Genomic DNA, 26,207 nt, shown 5'->3' with positions numbered 1-26,207 from the left:
GCTACTTTTAACTATGCACCTTACATAATTTTATTTAAAATAAAATTAATAAATAAAAAAAAAAAATATTTAAAAAAATGTAATAATTTTTTTTTGCTTTTAATACTATTATTTTTAGTTTTTTGCATAAATTTGTTTATATTAAATTATTATTTTCTATTATTTTAATTATGTTGTCAAGTTTTTTTTTAATGATAATTTATAACGGTATTATAATTTTTTGTATCTATGCACCCTACATTTACGTTAAATTTTGAAACTTATTAAATATTAAAAAAAATTATATGCAACAAATTATAATAAATAATATTTTTTATAATTATAAAAATATATAAAAAAAATAAATTAATTAAAAATTATTAAAATAAATATTTTTTTATTCTTATTACTATTATTTTTATTTTTTTGCATAAATTTTTTTTTATTTTTTGTTATTTTAATTCCGATATCAAGTTTGTTTTATAATAATAATTTATAATAATATTATATTTTCTCCAATAAATTATTTATTTTTTTAATCTTTCTGCTGTTTTTAATATAAATTTTTTGAAGCAACTTTAAATTACGTTTTAAGAATCATTAATTAAAATATTAATAAACTAACATTTAAAAATATAATAATAAAATTTCAACAAACTATTATTTCCATTTTTTTATATATTTTTTATATTTTATGTTATTTGTTTATTATATTTTTATATTGAAAATGCCAAAACATATAATTAAAAAATATTAAAAATAATAAAAAATATTAATAAAATTTCAATAAACTATTTTTTGTTTTTTTTTTTGACTAATTACTATTACTAACTCGTTTAAATAATTTTTTTTTTTTTTTATATATTTACTACATTTTTATTTTAAATACCAAAAACTATAATTAAAAAATATTTTTTATAATATTTATGTTAAAAATCGGTTATTATTTTTACTAATAAGTATGTATCATAATAGTTTTTAAATCATATAATTTATTTATGCTTTTTACTTTACATTTACCTAAAGTAAGCTTATGTTACGTATATTTTCGTAAATTATTATTTTTTTAATAAATAATGTATTTTTTTTTAATAAATAACGCATGTTTATTGAAATATGTATTTATTTTGTTTGTTGTTTAATTAAATAAAATTTTATTTTTATTACAATATTATATATTTTATTTTTTATTAATTTTTATCATATTTATTGTTAAAATTTATTTTTATTATTTAAAAAAAAATAGGTTTTATTAATTCTTACAGTTAAAATAATTTTATTTATTAGATTTTTATTTTGAATTTGAAGAATTATATTTTACTTTTATTTTATATGATATTTATAGTAATTACATATATACATATATTTTTTTAAATTAATTATTGTATTTTATTATTTATAATAATTATTTTTTATTGTAATAAATAATAATAAATACCAAATATTATTTTGTTCATTCTTTTTACTAGCATTTATACTAAAATATACTTATTTTTGTTTATACATACATACATATTTACTATATGTATATATGTATGTACACGTTGCCTTCCTCATCTCTCAGTTTTTTTTAATTACTCGTTTTTGTTAATTCAATATTTTCTCTATTACCTGCACTTCTCCTCATTCAATTAATTTTTATTTCTAAAATAAATAATTTGCATACCAAAATCACATACTGCATTTGCGTTTATTTACTTACACCTTCTCCTTGACGTATCCTGTTTACCTTTTGCTCGCTAACACATTTACATTTGCAGCTATACACATATACATGTGTACATACATACAGTCATACATAGCTACAACAAAAATCATACAGCCGAAATTTCTATTTTTAAAAGCGAGCGCCGCATTTAAGGGGTGCGCCTTTCCGGGGAAGTGACAAACTTTTGCTTGTTGTTGTTGTGCTTGTGCAGCAAGTCTGCTTCAACAAGCCATACGCATATGATGGTTGATTGTTGCTGGAATATCGATAAAACTTTATTATGAGGACACGCATTGCACGCTACGCTCAAGGCAAAGACGTCGCTAATGTGGCAGACAGGTTTAATTACAGCTGGTCGTAAAATGAACTTTTATTATAATGATTTATAGATAAATTTATACATGTGATATATAAAACCTACCCTTCTGTTGAAATATGCATAATTTATTCAAGTATAAAAGGTGTAATTACTCAGCTGATGCCCCAGCTGATGATTATTGATTTAAGAAGCATTCACCAAGAGCTTAAAAAATTTAATGATGCACCTATGATTAAACAATTTACAATTATTGACAAGTAATAAGTAAAATAGTTATCCTTATTAGCAAATTCGTTATTCTGTGGTAAATGGAAGTTATGCCTAAATTAGTGCAAAAATTACATATGAAATTATTATTTCTATTTATTAGGTACTATTTTTATTATATATGTAGTTGTTATAATTTCGTTTTTAACAAAGTATTTTTTTCTTTTCAATTGCTATATTAATTTTCTAAAATATTTATTTTAAATAAACACTATTGTGAATGCGCTTGCAGCAAAAAGCAGCATTTGCAAATGTTCCAATAAGAAACAGCCGTTCGCACATATGTTCATTTTAAACACAACAAAAAAATCAAACTGAAAATTATTTGACAGCGAATATTTAACACAAAGCAGAAAACAAAAAAAATGTCATCAACACCAGCTGAAGAAATTGGTAAGAAATTGCCTTTTAATTAATTTAAAATTATATAAAATCAATATCAAATATTAAACACAACTACAATAAATATTTATACATTTAATTATTGTTTTAAAGAATTATTGGAGCGTGTGCTGCTGCGTTTGGGTTGTGCCGACAGTGATGAAAAGTTGGAGGCTATTGTGGGACGCTTTTTGACGCCGGTCATATTGAAGATCTCCTCACCGCATGATGCGGTGCGCACAAAGGTCTTGAACATGATTACAAAATTTACTTAAAAAACACAATAACACATACATATATACTTATTTTCCATAGGTCGTTGAAGTGCTGACGCATATTAAGCGCAGAGTCACCTCACGCCCCTTGGTGCAAATACCTGTTGAAGCGCTTTTAGATCAATACTCTAATGCGGGCAATTCACCATTTTTGCTCAATTTTGCTATAATTTTCATAACAATGGGTTTTCCACGCCTCAGCATAGAGCAACAGAGCGCACTGGTGCCTAAAGTGCTAGTCTGCGAGGAAAAGCTGGAGAATTATCGTGATAAGTAAGTATTTGTTGTATTTAAACTGATTTGATATGTCCACTGGATGTTATTTTGCCAGTAATGGTGATTTTTTAATTTTCTTACATTTTTCATTAAATGTATTTCCATTCTCTTAGACTCTTTATGCTCGTGTTGCCAATTTTGGGCGACATAAAGCTACCAGATGATCCAGCACGTGTGAACGAAGTCTTGAAGTTGGACGACAAGCCCACAGTTCGTAAAAATTTTCTACAATTGCTGCAAGACGTCTTACTGCTACCCTATGGCGTTACACAAGAACAAGATGTGCTACCACCTGGCATGAGTTTTTATTCGTTTAAACGTGCTGCCGTTAGTAACTGGAAGGCTGAAGAGCTGGAGAAGGTTTGACACAGGCCAATGTACAAAATAACATGCATTTATTAATATTATTTTCTTTTTTTCTTTCTCTTTAGATTAAGAAAGGCATTGTCCGCCTGATTTGCGCTGGCCTCTTTAAGGACGTCGAATCGTTTATCCTTTTGGTTTTAGCTTCCTCAGATACACGTTTCAGCGTTGCCACACCTGCCATAGCGGAGTTGAGCAAAGTGTGCACAGCAATTGATTTTGCCGATCCACAAATGACCGCGCCACTCTATACGCTCTTCTGTGGCAACAACAGTCAGGATGCTGAACGCAAGACATCGCCTTGCTGTGCACGTGTGCGTCAAAAACTACTACAATACTTGATTAAATGCCGTGGTAAGGGCATAAATACGCCCAAAGGCATACAAGTCATATTCGAGGGTCTCTTTGGCGAGAATACAAATCAGAAGTGCAAAGTGTTGGCGCTGCAATTCGCTGAGAATCTTATCAAGGAGTTAGTATCCAAATCGAGATATTTTGTAATATTTTTTTTTATTTCGTAATAGTTTTTGTTTCTATATCTTTTCCATTATATTTAAAATTATTTTTATTATTTTTTTTTTATAATTTTTAAATTTTTTTCTTTTTATTTTTTTTTATATTAAATTTTTCATATATAAATTTTTTTTATCAATTAAAATTTAAAAAAATTTTTATTAAACAAAGTTTTTTTTATTAAATAATATTTTTTTATCTTTATTAAATACAAATTTTTAATCATATTTTTTATCATATCTTTTATTGATTTTTTTATTAATTTCTTTTTAATTTTTTTTAAATTAATTTTTTTAATAATTTTTTATTTTTAATAATTTTTTGATATTTTATTACATTTAATTAAAATTAAAAAAAAAGTTCGAATTAATTTTTTTTAAATTAATTTTTTTTAAATTAATTTTTTTTAAACTAATTTTTTTTAAATTAATTTTTTTAATTGTTTTTTTTAATTAATTTTTTTAATTGCTTTTTTTAATTAATTTTTTTAATTGTTTTTTTTTAATTAATTTTTTTAATTGTTTTTTTTTTATATTAATTTTTTTAATTGTTTTTTTTTTAATTAATTTTTTTAATTGTTTTTTTTTTAAATTAATTTTTTAATTGTTTTTTTTTAATTAATTTTTTTCAATTAATTTTTTTTTTATTAATTTTTTAATTAATTTTTTTTAAATTAATTTTTTTTAAATTAATTTTTTTAATTATTGTTTTTTTTAATTAATTTTTTTTTTAATTTTATAAATTTTTTTCTTTATTAATGTTCATAACATTTTATTGAATTTTTTCAGTGGCCCAATTGCCATAGTCTCCAAAGTGGCAAAGGTGCTGCTTACCGGTCTCATCAAAGTAAGTGGACGCGAATCGAACGAAGCACACGATGTACAAAATGCTGGGCTCTCCGCGCTCGCACAATTAGCGCGTACCTGTCCGGAGGTCATAAATCAAGATTTGAAGGTAGTACTCGCATTTTTCAATCATTTAGCCAATGCATCAGCTGATCTACAATCGTCCATACGTGATGCTTTGGTCGCCATGGCACCGGCATTTGCTTGGAAGTCACAAAAGTCTGCCGAACAGGCGGAAAATCTCGAGGAGAATGTACAATTAAGTGGACAACAACATTTGTTATTGGCCATGCTGTCGGATAATGTCGAATCGAAACAGCAGATCGTGCAGAATGCCACAAGCGTATTTCTCACCACTTGCTATCCCGAATATTATGCGCCAGCGCGTCTCTTATTGCTGCTAATTGCAGGCGAGCGGTATGCTGCACACTTTTATTCCAAAATTTGTTTATATTTTTATTATTTTTATATATTTTATGTCCAGTAATCACTTGCACGACACCGTCACCACTTACTTGTATGGCGTTTCAAAGAAGGATCACGTAGACTACAACCTAATCTACTCCGTGGAATATGTGGAGCAACCAAAAGACGATTTCAATCAATTATCAACTGAACGCCGTCCGATTGTGTTGCCCAGCTTTAAAAGCATCATGCAACACGTTAGTCAAATGGCTGAAAGACGTTTGTTGAAGAATTATGGTTGCGAAACAATTAGTAATGTCAAATTGGCATTCAGTCAAACTGTCTACGAGGAGGTAAATAAAAGCCGAAATTTTGTGTATCAAGAGTAATAATTGTTTTGCTTATAGATATTGGATTACTTGCGCATCTGTCTCTGGTACTCGTCTGGCGCACGTGCCGCACCTGGCGATGAGAAGGCGGCAGCCAAATTGAAGTCTTATATAGCCGAAAACTATGAAGAGAGCGAACAAAATGAACTGCATCAATATGTGCTGTTCGTGAAACGTTATGTGGAGGCCAAACGAAGTGAGTAGCGTGGAGTAAACGGCTATCTGTCCGACCTTTCTCGCTTCCTCGCTGCACGGAATTTGTAACTGTATCAGACTAAATCCTCAGCGACCATATTCACAAACTGGACACAGGAGTGCAGACTTAACCTTAATATTGCAGTCGATAGCGTTAAGATTCCGTCTGTCAATAACCCTAAAATTTTAGTTGTAACCTTCTTTAGCATGTGCCCCTTTATTCCTCACACGACCGCCATTATCGCCAAAGTACAGAGCCGTTCCCGCACCTCAGGTCGCTAGCAGTCAGCACATAGAGAAAGAACAAAGAAACGTTGTTGACAATCGGGCGGCCGGTCCTTAACTACGCCGCACCAATATGCTTTTAGTTAAGAAGCATAATGAACTCTTCTCCCAGCAGTTCCTGCTTTCGTAGAACTCATGCCTCCAGGCACCTGATTGGTCATTTCTTAACTACGTCGATCAGCAGCAGATTAAACTCCCTCTTATCCGCAATCCAGGATCCAGGATCTAGACAAATCAAATATATGTTGTGCGTGTCCTGAGTCTCCGCATGACACCTCTTCTCATGCCCTTCTAACCCTATTCATCTGACACCTTTCTTTCTTTGGTCCGAACCCGTCGAAACAGCAAGTTTCTTGGGCCTAACGTTAGATGACCTCGACGTCAACTTATCTCATCTTTTCCATCCTAACTGGGATTAGGTTCCCGTTACAACAACAACAAGTACAGTTGAGTTGAGTACAGTACACAAAGAAAAATAGAGCCCAAAATGCAAAACATAAAAAAGTTTATACAAGAACTAGATTTTCATGGGTCTATTTGTATGGCAGCTATATGCCATAGTGGTCCGATCTGAACAATTTCTTCGGAGATTATAGCATTGTTTGCAACTATAATTCATGCCAAATTTCGTGAGGATATCTTGTCACATAAAAAAGTCTTTTTATACAAGAACTAGATTTTCATGGGTCTATTTGTATGACAGCTATATGTTATAGTTTTGCGATTTTGCTGATCCCGAAAAATTAGTAACTTCTTAAGGAGAAAAAGACATGTGCAAAAATTCAGATCAATATCCCATAAACTGAGGGACTAATTCGCGTATATAAAGACAGACGAACACGTCAAAAAGGACTTACTTCGTCACACTGATTATTTATGAATATATGCCACGTTTCCTTGTTGAAAAATTGAACAAAATTACGGAAAAATCACTTAAATTGAATTTACCTTTTCGCAAAACTTTAATTCATTGAAATATATTTCCATAGCCGAGGTGAACTTGCTCTGCCTTTACGATTTACTAAATGTTGCGCCCGAGCTGCTGACCCAATCACACATGCATCTGCTTACACCACTGTCAAATTCTTTGAAGGATGTCTCGGAGACGATGCGTGCGCATGTGGCTCAGGTCTATGGCATACTCTTGGCTCATGGCTGCAAGGACAAGGAGTTTGATGCACAAGTAAATAAAGCGATAAATATTTTTATTAATATTTCTCATTAATTATGTTGCGTTTAGATCAGCGAATGCCTCAGAGAGCTGCCACAAAAGTCGCTAGAGAATAAGCATGGTTGGATGCTGGTTTTGGGTCACGCCTTCAGTCGTAAAATCGCATTGCTAAAAGGCACATCAGCCAAACAACTGCATGAATGGGATGTTTTCGTTAATACAGTGAAAGTTATAGGTAAAAAAAAAACAAATATGAAAATTTATATTAAATGTTGTGAGCGAATTTTTTAAATAAACATTTAACACCATAAAACTTTTACAGTTAAAATGATGCACGAATCACAGTGGCTGCTAGTTGCCGCTGCCGTCAAATGTATTTCGATGATCGGCAAAATGGCCATCATACCAAATGTCGAAGTGGAAATACTAGTGCCCGTCGCTGCAGACACAAACGACGATGACGATAATATTGAATACGAGAGTAGGTTACGATACTCACACTTAGCTTCAAGTCTTACTTTTTTTAATATAACTTTCCCTGTTTTCCGTTTAACAGCCGCGAAAGCCTCAACGAAGCTGCTGATTTATCATGACATTTACACGTTGTTGCGCAATGTTTCGGTGCGCGCACGCGTACGTGAGGATGCTGCGCGTTGTCTCGGCTATTTGGCCATTGGTGATGGTGAATTCTTTACACAACGCAATTTGGATAAGTTTTTGGCAATTATAAAGACACAAAAGGATGTTGCTTTGAATATTGCCATTTCGGAAGCTATGGTGGCCACACTGAACGGTTATGATATAAACGCTAGCGATGATTTTGCTAACAAACATAAGAGTAATCCGTATTGTAATGATGAAATGTTTGAGAAATTTATGATGTCGCTGGTGCGTTTGGTGCCAGAGCCAAATGTGCATTCGAGACAGGTGAGTTAGATGGTTTGTTTAGTTAGTTATATGGTTTTCGGATGTTATTGTGTTTAGGATAAGCGGTAAGATAGTTTCAATCGAAATAAATGGCTAACTCACTACTTATTGTGAAAAAACTGTAAAAAAGTCTAATTCACCACTCATGGTGAAAAAGTATAACTCACCACGCGTGGTGAAAAAATTAAAAAACCGAGAAAAAACTATAAATAAATAAAATCTAACTCATCCCGCGGGGGAAAAAATAAAAAATCTAATTCACCACACTTGGCGAAAAAACTATAAATAAAAGCTAACTCGCCACGAGGGATAAAAATAAAAATTCTAATTCCACATGCGTGGTGAAAAGCTTTAAAAAAAATTAGTTTGTGATGAAAAGAAAATCTAACTTACACATCGTATTGAGAAACTACATACATATGTACATTTTAAATTGACACTGCATTTTCGAACAAATTGTTTGACGATCTTGCCGAATATTTTTGTATTAAAGGAACTGGGCGCTGAAAGACAGTTACAAAAATTGTCTTTTTTAAGCTCTGGTAAAATGGCATAAATGGCTAACCCATGACCAGTGGTGAAAAACTATACAAAATGTAATTCGCCATTCGTGGTGAAAGTTTCACTCATCACTCGTGGAAAAAACTATAAAAGAAATATAAATCACTACTTGTAGTAAAAAAGCTGTAAAAAATCTAATTCACCACGTGTGGTGAAAAAATAAATTTTTTTTTCATTTTTACGCAGGCCTCATCAGTTTGGCTACTGGCTTTGATCAAAAATTGCAGCCACCGACCAGCTGTGCTCAAGAATAAGGAAATCTTGCAGTTTGCATTCACCGAACTGCTCTCCGATGACAGCGGTAAGTTGTCAAAACATCGAAAAAAACAACTTGCTAAATACTATTTTAATTTCTTCTGTTGTAGAGTTCGTGCAGGATGTGGCCTCGCGTGGCTTGGGACTTGTCTATTCACTTTCGGATTCCAACAGTCAAAATGATTTGGCCAATTCGCTTTTGGACCAATTGATCGGCGGTAAACGACAAGTAAATAAAGTTAGTGAGGAAACTGAGCTCTTCGCCGAAGGCATGCTGGGCAAAACGCCTACTGGGTAAGTATATGTTTAGCGAAAGAATGCTGTAATGAGCAAATAAAAATATTATTATTATTATTATTAACACACAGTGGCAACATAACCACCTACAAGGAACTGTGCTCACTCGCTTCCGATCTCAATCAACCCGAAATGGTCTATCAATTCATGCAATTGGCCAATCATAATGCCGCTTGGACCAGTAAATTGGGCGCTGCTTTCGGTTTGAAATCGATAAGCGCTGACTCGAAAGCCAAAATGCAACCCTATCTTGGCAAGATCATACCGCGTCTGTATCGCTACAAATACGATCCAACGCCGAAAATACAAAACTCAATGATTTCCATTTGGGATTCGGTCGTAAGCGATCCGAAAGAGTCGGTGGAAAAGTATTATTGGGAAATTTTGCGAGAAATATTGGACAATTTGACGTTCACCGAGTGGCGTGTGCGCATCGCTTGCTGTTTGGCAGTGCGTGATTTGCTCAAACGCCCGAATGGTTTGCGCTTGCGCAGTGATGAAAAGAAACTGGATGCCATACGGCAGAGTAAGGCTGAAAATGAGGCGAATAAAAGCGTCGCCAGCACACCTATGGAAGTTGGTAAGTTACAAAACTCGAAATGACGATTATAAACGAACGAAAATTCGACAGTAGACATGTCCAGCTCGCATTTAATGATTCTATTTTCAAAAGTGTTAAAGCGGCAAAGCGTTTTTATTCCATCGCATGACACCGTTATACCGAATAAAAGCATATAAGTACAGTTAGGTAAAAAGAGTTGCAAAAACTGTTTAATTTTTTCGTATAGTACCGTTATATGGAATATTATGACTCGTTTACCACATCAATTTGTGCAGACTTCTCGTTAGAGTTCTCTGTATATAAAAGAAATATATATACATATATACTTTCGTTCCGCTCCAACCTCGCTTTTCCTTATCTTTAATTTTTTTTTTGATAATTTCGCTTTGGACTTTTAAGATGAAATACCCGAGCCAGAACTGCAAGAGCTGTGGGCGCAACTGTTTCGCGTCATGGACGACATACACGAGGGCACGCGCTTAGCAGCACAAGGATCTGTGATGTTTCTGAGCAAGGTGTGTTACAAGTTTTTTATAATTTAAATTTTTTATATATTTTTAATTTTTTGAAATATTGGTTTTTAATTAAAAATAAATTTTTATTTCTTTTTTTTAATATTTTTCTATTTTCTACATTTTTCCTTTAAATTTGTTTTTATTAATTTAAATTTCTGTAAATTTATAGTTTTTAATTTTTTGAAATTTTTTTTTAATAAAAGAATAATTTTTTAATTCTTTCTTTTAATATTTTTCCTTTAATTTTTACCTTTTTTTTTAAATAATTCTTTTTTTTTTTATTAATTTAATTTATTTTTAAGTTTTATTAGACTAATTTTTTTAATTTAGTTTTCATTTTTTGTATAACAATTTCCTTAATTTAATTTTTTAAAATGCTTTTTGCATATTTTTATTTAATCTTAAAAATTTTTGTACTTCATATTTTTTAATTTGCTTTGTACAATTTCTTTATATTAAAAAAAAAATTTGCTTTTCACAATTAAAAAAGGTTTTTTTTTTGCTTTTTAGAATTTTTTTGTTGTTTTTAACTTTATTTATATATTTTAATTTGAAACTTTTTGAACTTGAAATTGTTTTTTTATTAATTTTTTGACAATTCTTTCATTTATTTTTATTTTATTTTACATTTTTTAATTTACTTTTTAAAGTGTTTTTTGTTTGTATTTTTTTAAGTTTTTTGCTTGTTTTATTTTGTTTAGTTTGGTGTTTTATAACGTTTTTTTTATTTACATATATTTTTTCATCACATTTTTTAATTTGAATTTTTTTAACGTTTATTTTACTTAATTTTTTTGTTAACTTTTTATTTCTTTTTAATTTTTTAATAACATAATTGTTTTTTAATTAACATATACATTAACAATTAATTAACATTAACATTTTTTTTTAAACTTTTTCAATTACATATTTAAAAAAAATTTGTTTTTAATATGTTTTGTTACTTTTTTTAGTTTGAAATAATTTTTTAACTTTTATTTGATGAAAATTTTTTAAATTAATTTTTATTTTTTCCAATTTGGCTTTTAAAATGTTTTTGTATTTTATTTTTATTTTATTTTTATTCGATTTATTTTTTTTTCTCATATTTTTAATTTTCTTATTATTTTTTATATATTTTTTAATTACATATTTTCAAATTTTTTTTTAAATGTTTTTATTTACATATATTTTGTTTAATTGTGTTTTTATTACTTTTTTTATTTATTTTTTAAATATTTTTTTAATTTGAAATATTTTTTTTTTTAATTTGAAATATTTTTTAACTTTAGTTGATTAAAAATTTTGAAATTTATTTTAATTTTTAATTTAATTTTTTAATTTACATTTGTAAAACATATGTATTTTTGGTATTTACTTTTAAATGTTTTTTCTATTTTTTCTATGCTTTTTTAATTTTTTTTGGATATTTGTTAATTATATTTTTTTTTTGAATTTATTTAAATATTTTTTTTTTTAATATTTTTAAATATTTTTTGTCATAATTTTAATTTCCTTAATTATTTTTTTTACTAATATTTTAATTACATATTTTCCTTTTTAAATTTTTTGAAATGTGTTTTTAATTAAATACATATGTACATATGTTATAAATTTTGTATTTAATAATTTTTTACTTATTCTTTTAAATATTTTTTTTTTTAATTTGAAATATTTTTTAACTATTTAATTTTTAAAATTTTTTTAAAATAATTTTTTACTTAATCTTTTAAATAATTTTTTTTTTTTTGAAATATTTTTAAACCAAATTTTTTTCAAATTTTGTTTTTAATATTTTTTACTTATTCTTTTAAAAAATTTTTTTTATTTAAAATATTTTTATTAAAACTTGTTTAAAATTTTTTTAGATTTTTATTTATTTTTTTCGTAAATTGTTTTTGTTCAAATTTTATTTTTTTTTGTATTTTGGTATTTTTTGTGGCTTTTGTATTTTTTCTTTGCTTTTATACATTTTTTTGGATTTCTGTTAATTATATTTTTTTCAGTTCTTACTATACATTTTTGTTATAATTTTTATTTCCTTATAATTTTTTTTATTTTTTAATTGCCTATATTTATTAAATTCGTTTTTAATATTTTTTTATTTATTTTCTTAAATACTCATTTTTTAATTATTATTTTTTTTTACTGTTATTTGATAATTTTTGTTTTTTAATTTATTGAAACTTTTCGTTGTTTTTAAATTGACATTTTTTAAATGGATTTTTCGTTTTTTAAACGTTTTTTGAATTTTTTTTTGCTTTTTTAGTTGCATTTTTTGGATTTCTATTAGTTTTTAAAAAAAAAAATTTTTATATTTTTATATTTGCTAATTATTTATAATTTTTTATTATTTATGTTTTTTAATATTTTGCTTCACATTTTTGTGCAGTTTTTGTTTTTTTTTAATTTTATTTAATTTTTTAATAATTTTTTTACTTTATTTTATTTTATTTTTTTTATTTTATTTTATTTTATTTTTTTTATTTTATTTTTTTTATTTTTTTATTTTATTTTTTTATTTTATTTTATTTTTTTTTATTTTTTTTAATAATTTTCTTTTGACAATTATTATTTTTGTAAATTTTTTACACATTTATTTTAAGTTTTAATATGCATTGTTTTATTTCTTACTTTAGCTCTGCGTCTCAGCCGCTTCATCGGATCACGGCAAATCCGGTCTGGCAGTCGCCTCTTCCATTTTACCACTACTACTACAGACTGGCGTTACACACACTGTCGCCGATATACGTAAAATCAGTATTCGTACAATTTCGGAAATGATCGACTCTTCGGGTTCACTAATTGCGCCACATTTGCCCATGTTGATACCATGTCTGCTGAAGGCCACCGGTGAGGTGGAGAACTCTAAGCTGTCGTATTTATCAACACGCTTGGGTGCAGATAATGAGGCGCAAGAAGCTGTGGACACAGTGCGCGCTGAGGCAGCCAAATCGCATCATACCATGGAATCGATATCGAAGGTGACCTTGAGTTTTTGTGTGTTATAAGAAATGTAACATAGAGCGATAATGTTTTTAATCTCTCCCTTTCACTCTATCTCTCTTTCTCTCTGTCTCTCACTGGCTGCAGTGCATGCGTTTTATAGATTACAAAGTGCTTGAGGAGATGACGCCCGCCATTTTAGAGTTGATCAAAACGAATATTATTTTAGGCACGAAGATTGCTTGCGCGCATTTCGTCTGCTTGGTGTGTTGAAATTTCTTATTGTTTTTATTTTTTTAAATTATTTGTAATCATTCATATTTTTTATACGAAAAAATGCAGATCAGCATACGTGTTGGCAAAGACATGTCGCCGCTTGTCGGCAAATATCTCGCTGCCTGCTTTGTGGGCCTGAAAGATCACAATGCCACCGTGCGCAAATACTACGCGAACGCCGTGGGCCACTTGGTGGGCATAGCTAAGGTGATTTACACTGCAAAAAAATATTTAAAATTTTTATTTTTTAAACTAATTGTATTATTAATTATACCGCTACTTAGGAAAAGTCAATTAAGAATCTCTTCGTTAAACTCGATGAACTCTACATGGAGAATTCGGCAAATCGTTCGGTGCCACTCGCTATACAAGCGATTAATAAGCGTCACAACGATTTACTGAAAGACTATCTCGACGATGTATTGCCGCTGGCATTCTTCGCCAAACACGAGGAACCAAATGATGAGAACAAATCAAATATTGAGCTTTGGAAGGAGTTGTGGAACGAGATTAGTCCCGGTGATGCCGGCATACGCATGAATTTGCATGTGATCATACCGAAATTGGAGAAATCCCTCGATGAGGCCAGCTGGCTGCGTAAGACACAAGCCGGCAATGCTATACACACGATCGCTATGCGTCTCAGCGGCACCATAGAGGCCGAGCAACGTCTGCGCTTAATCAATTTGCTGCTCGGCGAACTGCAAGGACGCACATTCAAAGGTAAAGAGCGTTTGCTGCAAGCCTTGGCCGCATTGTGTAAGGGACTCGATCGTCATCATGAGATTACGGCACGCATCGTGGACGCCGCAATGCGTGAATGCCGCAAGGAGGAGCCGCAATATCGCACCTTGGCGCTGCAGGCATTAGGCGATATACTGGAAGAGCTCGAGGTGGATCGTTTTGAGGAAGTCTACAATATGATCTGGTATTTGTTGGAGGAGAAGGAATTGCGTAAAGAGGAAAGCGATGTGGTGGGCGAGAAAACGTTAACCGCCGATGAGCGCAATAAACGCGCCACCATTTTCAATAAATTGAAGGAGACCGTTTGCGAGACTTTGGGCAAGTCATGGCCGAAGCTTGGCGTCGAAACGCAATACAAATATCAGCTGCAATTTGTCGAGCGTTGCTTGTTGTGCTTGCGCAGCAGCACGCGTCCCGTGCAGGTGAGCTTGTTGGGCGCGCTTTGCAAGTTTGTGGAGCGTTTGTGTGTGTTCGCCAGCGATAGTGCACCGCCGGCGCTGGCCGGCAATCAGGAGAAGAAGGTGAAGGTGGACAATTGTGAGGCGCGCGATATGATTGTGGAGAAAATCTGCAATCAAGTGCTGTCGGCGGTGATTTATGCATCAGGTGGGTGAGCGAAAGAGAGAGAGAGAGTAGAATGAAAAGTTCAAAATTATATTTTCTTTATTTTGTGCAGCTCTGCCACACACTGGCCTCAAGAAGGAATCGCTCAACATTGTATTAGTGCTCATTAAACGCTTAACCGATGCCAAAGACCTAAAAAATCTGACGCTGGTAAAAAGCGCTTTCGAGGAGAATTTAGCGAACTTCCAAAAGGATCCAACACCCGAAGTGCGTTGTCGTGTCAACGATATTGAGGAGAAATTCAGCAAGTTCACTTTTAAGGACGATTGATAATCCTTGCAGGCGCTCGCTTTAAATATTGTTTGACGCTGCTAAAAGTGGTCGTTGACGTCACAAACAGAAATGCATATGAATATATAAAATACAGACGTGATTTGAGTTAATAAAACTAATTATATCAATAAAAAAGGAAGAGGTGCTTATAGTTTTTGGAGATATTTTAGCTGAATGTTGCTGTTGTTGTTGGGGATATTTTAGCTGAATTTGTTGTTGCCATTTTAGACAGATTAAGTTACCGTTAACCCTCAATTCAAGGTATGACGTAAGCCATGTGGTTTTTAGTATCGAACCGCAGCTATTACAATCAGCCGTCTTTAAAGCAAGTTTTTTGTTGTTGTAGATTTTATTTTGGAAACCATTGTTACATAAAGTGATGTTCTTGTACTTTTTTGCTGAAAAAACATAAATACCTTTCAGGTAATATTTGGGACGTTTTTCTGTTGAAGAAAATTTTCATATATAGGTAATTTAGGTGAAGTTTTTGTAGTTTTTTGCTAAAAAACATAAATATCCTTTATGCAATTTTTGGGATATTTTTCTGTTGAAGAAAATTTTCATATATAGGTAATTAAGGTGAAGTTATTATAGTTTTTTGTAGAAAAACTTAAATATCCTTTAGGTAGTTTTTGGGATATTTTTCTGTTGAAAGTAATTTTCATATATACGTAAATTAATTGCAGTTCTTGTATTTATTTGCTGAAAAAACATAAATACCTTTTAGGTAATTTTTGGGGAATTTTTCTGTTGAAGAAAATTTTCATATATAGGTAATTAAGGTGAAGTTATTATAGTTTTTTGTAGAAAAACTTAAATATCCTTTAGGTAGTTTTTGGGATATTTTTCTGTTGAAAGTAATTTTCATATACACGTAATTTAAGTGAAGTTTTTGTATTTCTTTGCTGAAAAAACATAAATACGTTTTAAGTAATTTTTGGGATATATTTCTGTTGAAGGAAATTTTTTTATATAGGTAAATTAAGTACAGCTTTGCAGTTTCTTGCTGAAAAAAACATAAATAACTTTTGGGTAATTTTTGTGGAATTTTTCTGTTGAAGGAAATTTTCATATATTTAAGTTAAGTGATGTTCATGTGGTTTTTTTTAAAAAACAAAAAACATAAATAACTTTTAGAAAATTTTTGGGGGAATTTTTCTGTTGGATGAAATTTTTATATATACAGCTATGGACAGAGAAGAATTGTTAAATGAGAGAAGGAAGGAAGAGACAGTTCAAGTTGACCCAACCCCAGCTTCGGTCACGCGTAGGCCAGATCGCTCAGACTGGCTGACTGCAAGGAGTCTGTTCACTGCAGACTCAGTCAGATGGGCACTGGCCTCCTTCTCGAGCTACAAGTCACCGGGAGTGGACGGCGTCTTCCCGGCCCTTCTGCAGCAAGGTATGGACATTCTCCTACCGCACCTGCTAGGGCTGATGAGAGACAGTCTGGCGATGTCGTATATCCCCGAGCCATGGAGAATTGCTAGAGTAATTTTCATCCCCAAGATAGGAAGAAGAGACTATTCGGTAGCCAAATCATTCCGGCCCATAAGTCTGACCTCCTTCTTTCTGAAGGGGATGGAAAAGGTTATTGATAACCACATAAGATCGAAGGTGCTGAAGGTCGCACCCCTGCATGATAGACAACACGCGTACAGAGCGGGAAGATCCACAAATACTGCTCTGTACCAACTCACGTCTGAACTGCAGGATTCACTAGTCAATGGCGAGGTAGCGCTTTGCGCCTTCCTAGACATTGAGGGTGCCTTTGATAATGCATCTCACACAAGCGGGATCAAGGCACTCGAGAGAAGGAATGTAACCCTCCCGATACGCAGATGGATTGAAGCCCTTCTGCGCACTAGGGTAGCAGAAACAACAGTGGGAGAAAGTAAGATTCGTCTTGGCACCACGAGGGGATGCCCACAGGGCGGAGTACTATCCCCTCTGCTATGGAGCCTGATAGTAGACGAGCTACTCGAGCTACTCACAAGCAATGGAATCCGCTGCCAAGGGTATGCGGACGACATCGTCATAGTGGCGAGAGGCAGATTTGTGAACACTCTCTGTGACATTGTTCAAAGGGGCCTAAACTTGGCGAAAGGATGGTGCACCACGGTAGGGCTAAACATCAACCCAGCAAAGACCACCGTGATCCCATTCACAAAGCGGAGATCTCTTCCGGGCCTGAGATCCCTTACAATCGGAGGCACAGAGGTGGAAATGTCTAAAGAGGTCAAATTCCTTGGCCTCACCTTAGACTCACAGCTAAGATGGAGCAGGCACTTGGACCTAACGCTATCCAAGGCAACAAGAGCACTTATGATTTGTAGACGCCTCGCCGGCAGATCATGGGGATGCAAGCCAAGCATCATTAGATGGCTGTATACCATGATAGTAAGACCTATCGTCACCTATGGAGCGGTTGTATGGGCCACCAAAGCGGCGCAGTCCTCGGTGATAGGAAGACTGTCAAAGCTGCAAAGACTTGCATGTGTCTGTGCTTCGGGGGCAATGCGCACATGCCCCACGGTGGCACTGGAAGTCTTACTAGAGCTCACACCGCTTCATCAGGTAATCAAGCTAGCAGCAAAGCACACCATGCTGCTAATGTCAGCAGAAGGCTATGGAAGAGGGAAGATCATGTCCTCTAAACAGATGGACGCCCTAGCGGAAAGCACACCGCTGGCCCTCCTCCCACGAGATGGCACAACAAAGAAAATTAATCTCATAAAGAAATTTAAAGTAACTCTAGGCAGCAAGATGGAGTGGAATGATTCCACTCTGGAGAAGCTACTGGAAGACAGTACCATTCAGTGGTACACTGATGGCTCAAAAACACCGGAAGGTATTGGGGCAGGTATTGCGGGACCGCGTACTAAGCTGTCCATACCTATGGGCAGCTTCCCAAGTATCTTCCAGGCTGAAGTTTTTGCCATCAGTCAGTGCGCGGAAGTCAACCTCAGCCGCAACTATCGCAACCAGCGCATAGCTATTCTCAGTGATAGTCAAGCGGCACTAAAAGCGATTCTATCATACGAGACCACATCGCTTTTAGTCGAGGAATGTATAGAAAGGCTAAACCGCCTGTCCCTGTGCAATCGGGTACATCTAATCTGGGTACCAGGGCACAAGGGAGTAGAAGGTAATGAGAAGGCCGACGAGCTGGCCCGCACGGCAGCAGCATCCAAGATGTTGGGACCAGAGCCATATATAGCGGTAGGACCCCACACTCTTAAGGAGCTGCTCCGCACGGAGGAAAGAGAGGATAGAGAGCGGCACTGGCGGCAGGCAGCAGGTATGCGCCACGCTAAGCTGCTCATGGGAGGGTATAACCTCTCCAGGTTTAAAGCATTAATTAACCTACCTCGTGAGAAATTCCGTCTCCTCGTCGCAATATACACCGGCCACTGTAAACTCAAGAAGCACCTGTCCAACATGGGCATGGTCTCCGGTGCCAACTGCCGGTTCTGCGACCTGGAACAGGAGACACCAGCACACCTTATCCAGGATTGCACAGCAATCTGTGGGAAAAGGCTTAAGGCCCTGGATTCAGTGTATATCAGCAGGGATCACATAACCTCGCTTGAGCCCAGCAAACTCCTGGAACTATTCAGGCTGCTTGGGCTCTGTGAGGTCATGTGATATAGGAGAGGGCACAATAGACCCTAGGTCGCGGTGCATTACCTCATTTAACAATTCTAATTCTATGGACAGAGATTTAGCGCACTTGCATTCATAATTAGAAATATTACCGTTACTTTTAAGAGAGCGATATTTTCATGAATTTGTTATTAGTAGATCAATACTGCTTCTGTCGCCTCTTTAAATGCGTGGAAAATAACCGTTATCATTTCCCCTCAGATACCGTTAATTTGTTTTTGTTACATTTCCTCATAAATTCGTTGGACAATGATTTAGCGCACTTATAGTTTTCGGTCATTAGTCGTGTTTGGTCCAACAAAGAATTAATCTCAGTTGTGAATTTGTATTCAATAGTTTTAGTAATATTACAAATTTTAATAAAATGGCTAGAGGGAAATACTGTTCGATTGAAAAAAGAAAAATTATTTGGGACCTTTACAAAAACGGTACAAATCAAGTAAAAATTGCTCAAATAGTAAAATGTTCAAGAAAAATGGTGTACACTGCCATCAAAAATGTTAAGAGTGATCCAAATTTGTTGAAACAAAACAAAGTTCGTAAGGCTCCACCTCGCAAAACAACCCCCCGCGAGGATAAAATAATTCTTAGAAAGTGTAAAGCTGATCCTTTCAAATCCTCACGCGCGATTATGGCCGAAGTCAATGCCGAATTGGACTTAAATGTGTCAAGTAGACTAGTACGAAGACGTTTAAATGAAAATAATTTGAATGGACGTGTGAGCAGAAAAAAACCGCTATTGTCGAAAAAAAATATTAAAGCGCGTTTGTCATTCGCTCATAGCCATAGATCCAAAGATTTAAATTTTTGGAAAAGGATACTTTTTACGGACGAAACTAAGATAAACCGGATTGGTCCTGATGGGAAAACATTTGTACATCGTGAAAAAAACCAAGAAGTCAATCCAAGGTACACCAAAAAGACCGTAAAGCATGGGGGAGGAAATTTAAAAGTATGGGGATCGTTTTCATGGCGTGGAGTTGGACCCCTAGTAAAGATTGAAGGGAATATGGATAAATTTGCATACCTTAATATACTGAGGAATACAATGGAGTCACATTCCTATGATATTATGCCTGTAAACTGGATCTTTATGCACGACAACGATCCCAAACATACAGCAAATGTGGTAAAAAACTGGCTTGCGCAAGAAAAAATTCCATTTCTCGATTGGCCAGCGCAAAGTCCTGATCTAAACCCGATCGAGAACTTGTGGAATGATGTCAAAGAAAAAGTTGGGCAAAGAAAATTTAAAAATTGCGACGAGCTTTGGGCAGGAGTACAGGAAGCGTGGAACTCTATTCCTTTGGACAGATGCCAAAGGTTAATAGAGAGCTTGCCACGCAGATGTGAAGCGGTGATAACGAATAACGGTTATTCCACTAAGTATTAACCAAGTTACATATAATATCAGAGAAATTTCACGCCACGTGTAAATAATATTTATTTTTCCGTACTGATCTTTTAAAGTGCGCTAAATACTTGTCCAAGCCAAGTTTGACTTAATGATGTAAACTGAACAAAACGTTGTATTTTTATTATAGAAAACTAAGAAATTTTGAACTATTTTAGTTTTTAGTGAAGTAATAAATAGTTTTTTTACATTATAACGATTCTACTTTCTTTTAATATAACATTATTAAGTATCATATTTCACATTAAGAAAGTGCGCTAAATCTTTGTCCATAGCTGTATGTAGGTAATTTAAGTGAAGTTCTTGTAGTTTTTTGCTAAAAAAATATAAATTCCTTTTAGGTAATTTTTGGGAAATTTTTTTGTTGAAGGAAATTTTCATAACATACATATGTACATACATATATACGCATGTTGTTGTTTGAGCGGCTGAAAAATATGCCCAAATAATTTTGAGAATAGTCGACAGTCTTTTGCCGGGTATATAATAAATTTGGGTTCCCGTTACATAGACCTAACTGTAGTGAGACTAAATGCTGCTAGCTTGGATAACGAAGAGTTGTTATTGTAGTTGTAGCCTCAGAAGACATTCCTTAAGTAATTGAAGGAATACTGCCGAGTTGAACCTTCTTAGCCGGATCCGCGTCCATGCCAGTTACGTAGACCCCACCCGAAGAGTCGACTGACTTGCTGAAGTCGTCATTATATATCTTAGAGCAAGAAGAGTTGGTTGACTAGCTGAAGCCATCATTATATATCCCAGAGCACGACAATGGTTTAAATCCTTAAACGGCACATGATCGTAGCATACTTCTCGCCGTAATGTCCTTAGAAGTAGAATGTTCTGAAGTAGATAGAGTGACTGCCGGAAAGCGGCAGTAATACTGAGTTTCGGGAAAAGCAATAGCTAATGTGACGGCCAAAAGTTGGATACCGAATCAGTTCAAAAAATACGTAAGGCACAAGGCGACACACATTGAAAACTTCGAAAGCTCTAATAGACGGATCAAGGCAGATAATGTCCTTAGAAGCAGGGAAGAAGTAGTTAAAGTAACTGTGAGAAAGCGGCAGTTCTGGCAAACGAAATAGTTGATGAGAATGCCAAGAGTTGGCTATCGAAACAGTTCGGGAAATACGCAAGGTGCTAAACACGATAGACAACGAAATTTCCGAAAGCTTTGAGGGACGGATCAAGATGAGATGGAGTGCCCTAGGGAACTGCAGTATCGCCCAGATTATCTGCAAGGGAGCGGAAGGAAAATTCTTTAGCTATATACTCACATGGTTTTGAAAGGACGGTAGGACGGTTTTTGGCCTAGTCACAGGTCTCAAATTACTGCACGACCTATACTTTAGTTCTTGCCAATGAATCTTCATCTGGTCTTCCAAAGAACCTTTAGGTCTATGTATGACGTGACAGCCAGCCAGTATAGTGATAACCTAAGTATAAGTGTAATCTAAGCAGAGAGTCCGAAAAAGTAGTAGGTCTCAAATTATTGCACGATGTTAATAATGAACCTTCATCTGGCATTATAAGGAACCTATAGATCTATGTATGGCCTGACAGCCATCCAGTGTAACCTAGTCTAAGCTGAGTGGTTAAAACGGTGATAGCAGCGTTCTCACGTCAGATCTGATCTATGTGATTTGAACAAAACTAATTTTACATTCAAACTTGAGCAAGACATCCTAGGCGAATACTGTCAATTTATCACACCTACTATTCAGATGTTCTATGTGTGTCTGGCAGCGTTCCAGATTTACTTATATCAGGTTAAGCTCTGCCGCTGCGCTGGAATTCTACAAAATGTTTCGGCTACTTAGTATAACAACAAGCGTCAGACTCTTTAGGCTAACACCTCCAATTTAGCTCACCTGCTATTTGCCATAGAAGCTGTTTATGACCCCATAATGTGATAAGTGTGCGATTGCTGTTAAATTTCGTGAGACTTAAGAAGCTATGAGCTAATTTCAAAGTACGAAAACATTCGAGTTTGCACAAACAAAGATGCAAAACATGCATAATCAATTCTAAACATGTGTCCACAAATTATAATCATTTCTTGCACGCTAACTCATATGTAGATCTGTATGCCTTTTTGCACTGATAGCCATTTAGCGTGTTAATCGACTGACTGACATATTAATTTAAATTAATTAGCAAGTACGATTGCACTTATGAGCGTGATTAAAAGCCATTGACAGGCGACGAGAAATAAAATTTTTCCTATACTTAAATACGTAGTTATATGATAAGGGGTTTGAGTGTTCTAAAAAACAACTGTGGATATTCAGCAGGCGCTCCGATATTAAAAACACATGACGATCCATTTTTGGAGTTCGTTTCACGATCGTAACTATAGAAATAACTTCAAACGATCTTTTGAGCTCAAAATGGTGAGCGATATTACTCAGGTAATGAAAAGAAAATTTTTCAACTATACGACAAGTCGATCAGCGCCCAAAAATGCATTTTCCTCAGCTGTGTTCTCTTGTTTGTTTTGACACTTAACCCCCGGTGGGGATTGTGGACACTTATTTAAAGGTGCCATGTTCTCTCCTCTTCGCGGAAGGTTTATTGGGCGCATGAGGCGTTTTGAGCTAAGCTCTCCTCTCCTGCCGCTCTTGTTCGGGTGCTGCGTTTTACTATTCGCAGCTAACGTACTTAGCGCAGGCCTTCCACTATCCGCCAGCTGTGACTCCGGTAGTAGCCTGAACTCAGTCTTACCAACCAGAGTAGAACACAAGTGTGATACAGCGACCTTTCAACTTTTCGATATTCGATAGCATTACTCTGGTACAATTTGTACTTATTTTTAATAATAGGCCTCAGTTTAGGTGAGCACCTCCTTAATCGACGAAAATTCCTTTCCAGCGAGCATTCTTTTGAGATCTGAGAACAAATGGGAACCAGCTCTCTTCAGAATACGGTGGAGGCGGCACCAATTCAAAGCCTAAATCATGGATTTTCGCCAACGTTTTCACTGACTTGTGACACGGTGCATTGGCTTGTTGAAGCAACACATTCCTTTTCTCGAAATGCGACCGTTTTTCGGCGATTTCGTTCCTTAAACGGTCCAATAACAATATGTAATAATCACTACTGACTGTCTTTCCTTTTTTAAGGTAGTCAATAAAAATTATTCCATGCGCATCCTAAAATACAGACGCCATAACCTTGCCAGGCGACTGTTGGCTTTTTCTACGTTTTGTAGCTGGGTTTATTGTGTTCAGTCCACTCGGATGACTGTCGATTGAGCTTCGGAGTGAAATGATGGAGCCAGGCTTCATTAATTGTCACACATCGACTGAAAAACTCGGGTGTATTGCGCTTGAATATTGCCAAACATCATCATCAGCTCATCATTGTTTTTTATCAAAAGTGAGCTCGCACGGCACCCACTATGCACAGAACTTTCATATACCCAAATAATTGAATAATCGCGACTGATATGATATACCTATTTAGTTAATATCTTTAGATTGACTGCTGTCTTGAACAGTTTCATTTTACAGTCATCTTTTGACTTTTTTGATGCTTTCGTCTGTTATAAATTCTTTGGGAAGTCTACTGCCTTCGGTGTTTTCGGTACTCATGTCAACAAAACTTAGCATATCAATCCTTGATGATTGATTTTCCTGAGGAAGTGTCTGGTCGATTCTTCTTATCCATTTTGTTCACGATAACAAAAGTTGCTTCACTCAAAATAAAAAAATATATAAATCACTATATCCCACAGCTGTAAAATTTATACACTCGCCTTTAGAAGGTTAGATCATAGATATTTAATTTTTATATAGTCCATCGATTCGATGGAACGATGAACTGTATGAGATATACGACAACACTGACATAGTTCAGCGAATTAAGAGACAATGGCTAGGCCATGTCGCCCGAATAGAACGAAACACTCCATCTCTGAGTGTATTCGATGCAGTACCCGCCGGGATAGTAGAGGAAGACCTCTACTCCGTTAGAAAAACCAGTTGGAGAAGGACCTTGCTTCACTTTAAATCTTTAATTGGCGTTGTAAACTTGGCTATAACCGCATAAGCGCTGTCTACACTCATAAAGAAGAACAAGAAGTCCATCTATATGTCAGGCCGGGGACTTTTTAACTGACCTGCTACCTTTAGTTCGGTTAAATGAGAAACCGTTTTCTGGCTAACATGATAACAGTCATACATAGTTTCTTAATATCAAACCGGTTCTGAAAATCGCTTAGCTTCGATACCGAACTCGATTTAAAATTTAAATGAATAAATATTTCCTCGCGTGTGTTACTCGTAAGTATATATTTTTTTCCGTGACTAGATAATTGTAAATATTTAAAATTTTTTTGTAAACACAGTGAATACTGGGTGTGTCATAAAGATGGTAAAATTACAGTTAATTTTAGTGGAAGCTTCGAAAATTAATGAGATTTCCTTGTCTATAAGAAAAAGGAATGAAACGCTCGACTTGGTTTACTGAGTTCCCATTTCTATGAAAAAAATGTGTAACGTGCGACTTGATCTAGTGAATTTCCATTGGAAGACTAAAGACATCTATCTATTAAGTATGTAAAATTGGAAGTATAGAAGATCTCAGAACTTCGTAACGCCATTACAACTTCAAAGACAGCAGAGTAAATATCTTCTTTCTCATGCTCACACTCAACACAGTAGACGCTAAGGCTTTCGTGGGTAGAGAGAAGCTCATTTAATACTGCCTGAATTCAGATCTATGATAAAAATCGGTTTATATATACTATTGACATACAAATAATCTTATACAACTATTGAGCTCAATTCCTAGCTGGTTGTTTTTTTTAAAAACGTTCCCCAAATAGTTTTTGAAACTCTTTGGCCGTCTGAAAATGTCTTTCTTTTTGAGTTTATAGCACATCTTGAGCCAAAAACAGCATCTTTTCCAATCGTAAGTCCAACTTTACCTCACTTAAGTAGGCAAACGGTAACGGCAATTTGAGAATTTTCCTACATGACCTTTAAGCAGCTGGCATAATTAAATACAGCTCCATCACATAAACGATTAGCGATCACGCACATGTGATATTAAATTATATTAACATTAAATTTAAATAACTTTTCATTCCAATTTGTTGGCGTGAGTTATTAAAGAGTCTACTAACATTATTCGAAAATTAAATAACACTTTCCTAACATTGTCGTTGTTCGTGTTTGTAGCCGATGGAGGGCGTGGTGCAGCGTCAAGACCTTTTGTTTTCGTTGTATAACTGTGTTTTTATTATTAATTTTTTATGAGATTTTTTGCCTAATACTATTGGTTAACATTCAGAACAGAATCCAATATAAAATCGTCGTACATTTTCAAATACCAGCTCTGATGGCGCCTGTTTACTACGTCGTTCTTCAAAGGTTTTTCGTAGTAACTACTTTAGCCACAGGCCAGTTACGCTTCACTATCGTTATCGCTTTTTAATGCTGATCAGTAATCAGTAATAAATAGTAACAGATAGTGGAAATGTTGTTTTGAATCTAGCTGTCGAACTTGACCTATCTAGAAGTATGAGCATTTCGACAATGACTTAAAGTAAGGTTAACACGAGCTCGCGGTTAGCAAAATGATCAGTCGGAGGTAGTTTTGCCAACATTTCAGACTGTATTTGGAACTCTCAGGATTAGACATATGTATTAGGGTTATTTATTTATTTTTTTTTTTCCGATTGATACTCTGAAAACGTATATATTCTAAGACGCCTGTAAGCAAGTCATTTTTTCTTACTATCAGTTAGAAAAATTCATATCTAGCTTCCAACTATTTGAAAAAATATTTC

The 26,207-nt window shown here is 34.2% G+C and overlaps 1 protein-coding gene across 1 annotated transcript; it reads left to right on the top strand.

Moving 5' to 3' along the window:
- Positions 1 to 2,509: 2,509 nt before the first annotated feature.
- On the top strand, positions 2,510 to 15,469 carry LOC105233812 (proteasome-associated protein ECM29 homolog). The gene is made up of 21 exons (XM_049452998.1): positions 2,510 to 2,666; positions 2,769 to 2,899; positions 2,970 to 3,202; positions 3,319 to 3,565; positions 3,637 to 4,040; positions 4,870 to 5,343; positions 5,411 to 5,684; positions 5,739 to 5,916; positions 7,190 to 7,383; positions 7,441 to 7,606; positions 7,694 to 7,852; positions 7,928 to 8,298; positions 9,046 to 9,160; positions 9,225 to 9,408; positions 9,483 to 9,991; positions 10,373 to 10,488; positions 13,107 to 13,451; positions 13,561 to 13,677; positions 13,756 to 13,896; positions 13,974 to 15,039; positions 15,110 to 15,469. The coding sequence occupies exons 1-21, from the start codon at positions 2,639 to 2,641 to the stop codon at positions 15,325 to 15,327; spliced, it is 5,670 nt and encodes a 1,889-aa protein (XP_049308955.1). The 5' UTR covers positions 2,510 to 2,638; the 3' UTR covers positions 15,328 to 15,469.
- Positions 15,470 to 26,207: the final 10,738 nt, after the last annotated feature.

The sequence above is a fragment of the Bactrocera dorsalis genome, chromosome 3, assembly GCF_023373825.1.
Source record: "Bactrocera dorsalis isolate Fly_Bdor chromosome 3, ASM2337382v1, whole genome shotgun sequence".
Taxonomy (NCBI): Eukaryota; Metazoa; Arthropoda; class Insecta; order Diptera; family Tephritidae; genus Bactrocera; species Bactrocera dorsalis.
This window is presented reverse-complemented; position numbering and strand designations above follow the sequence as displayed.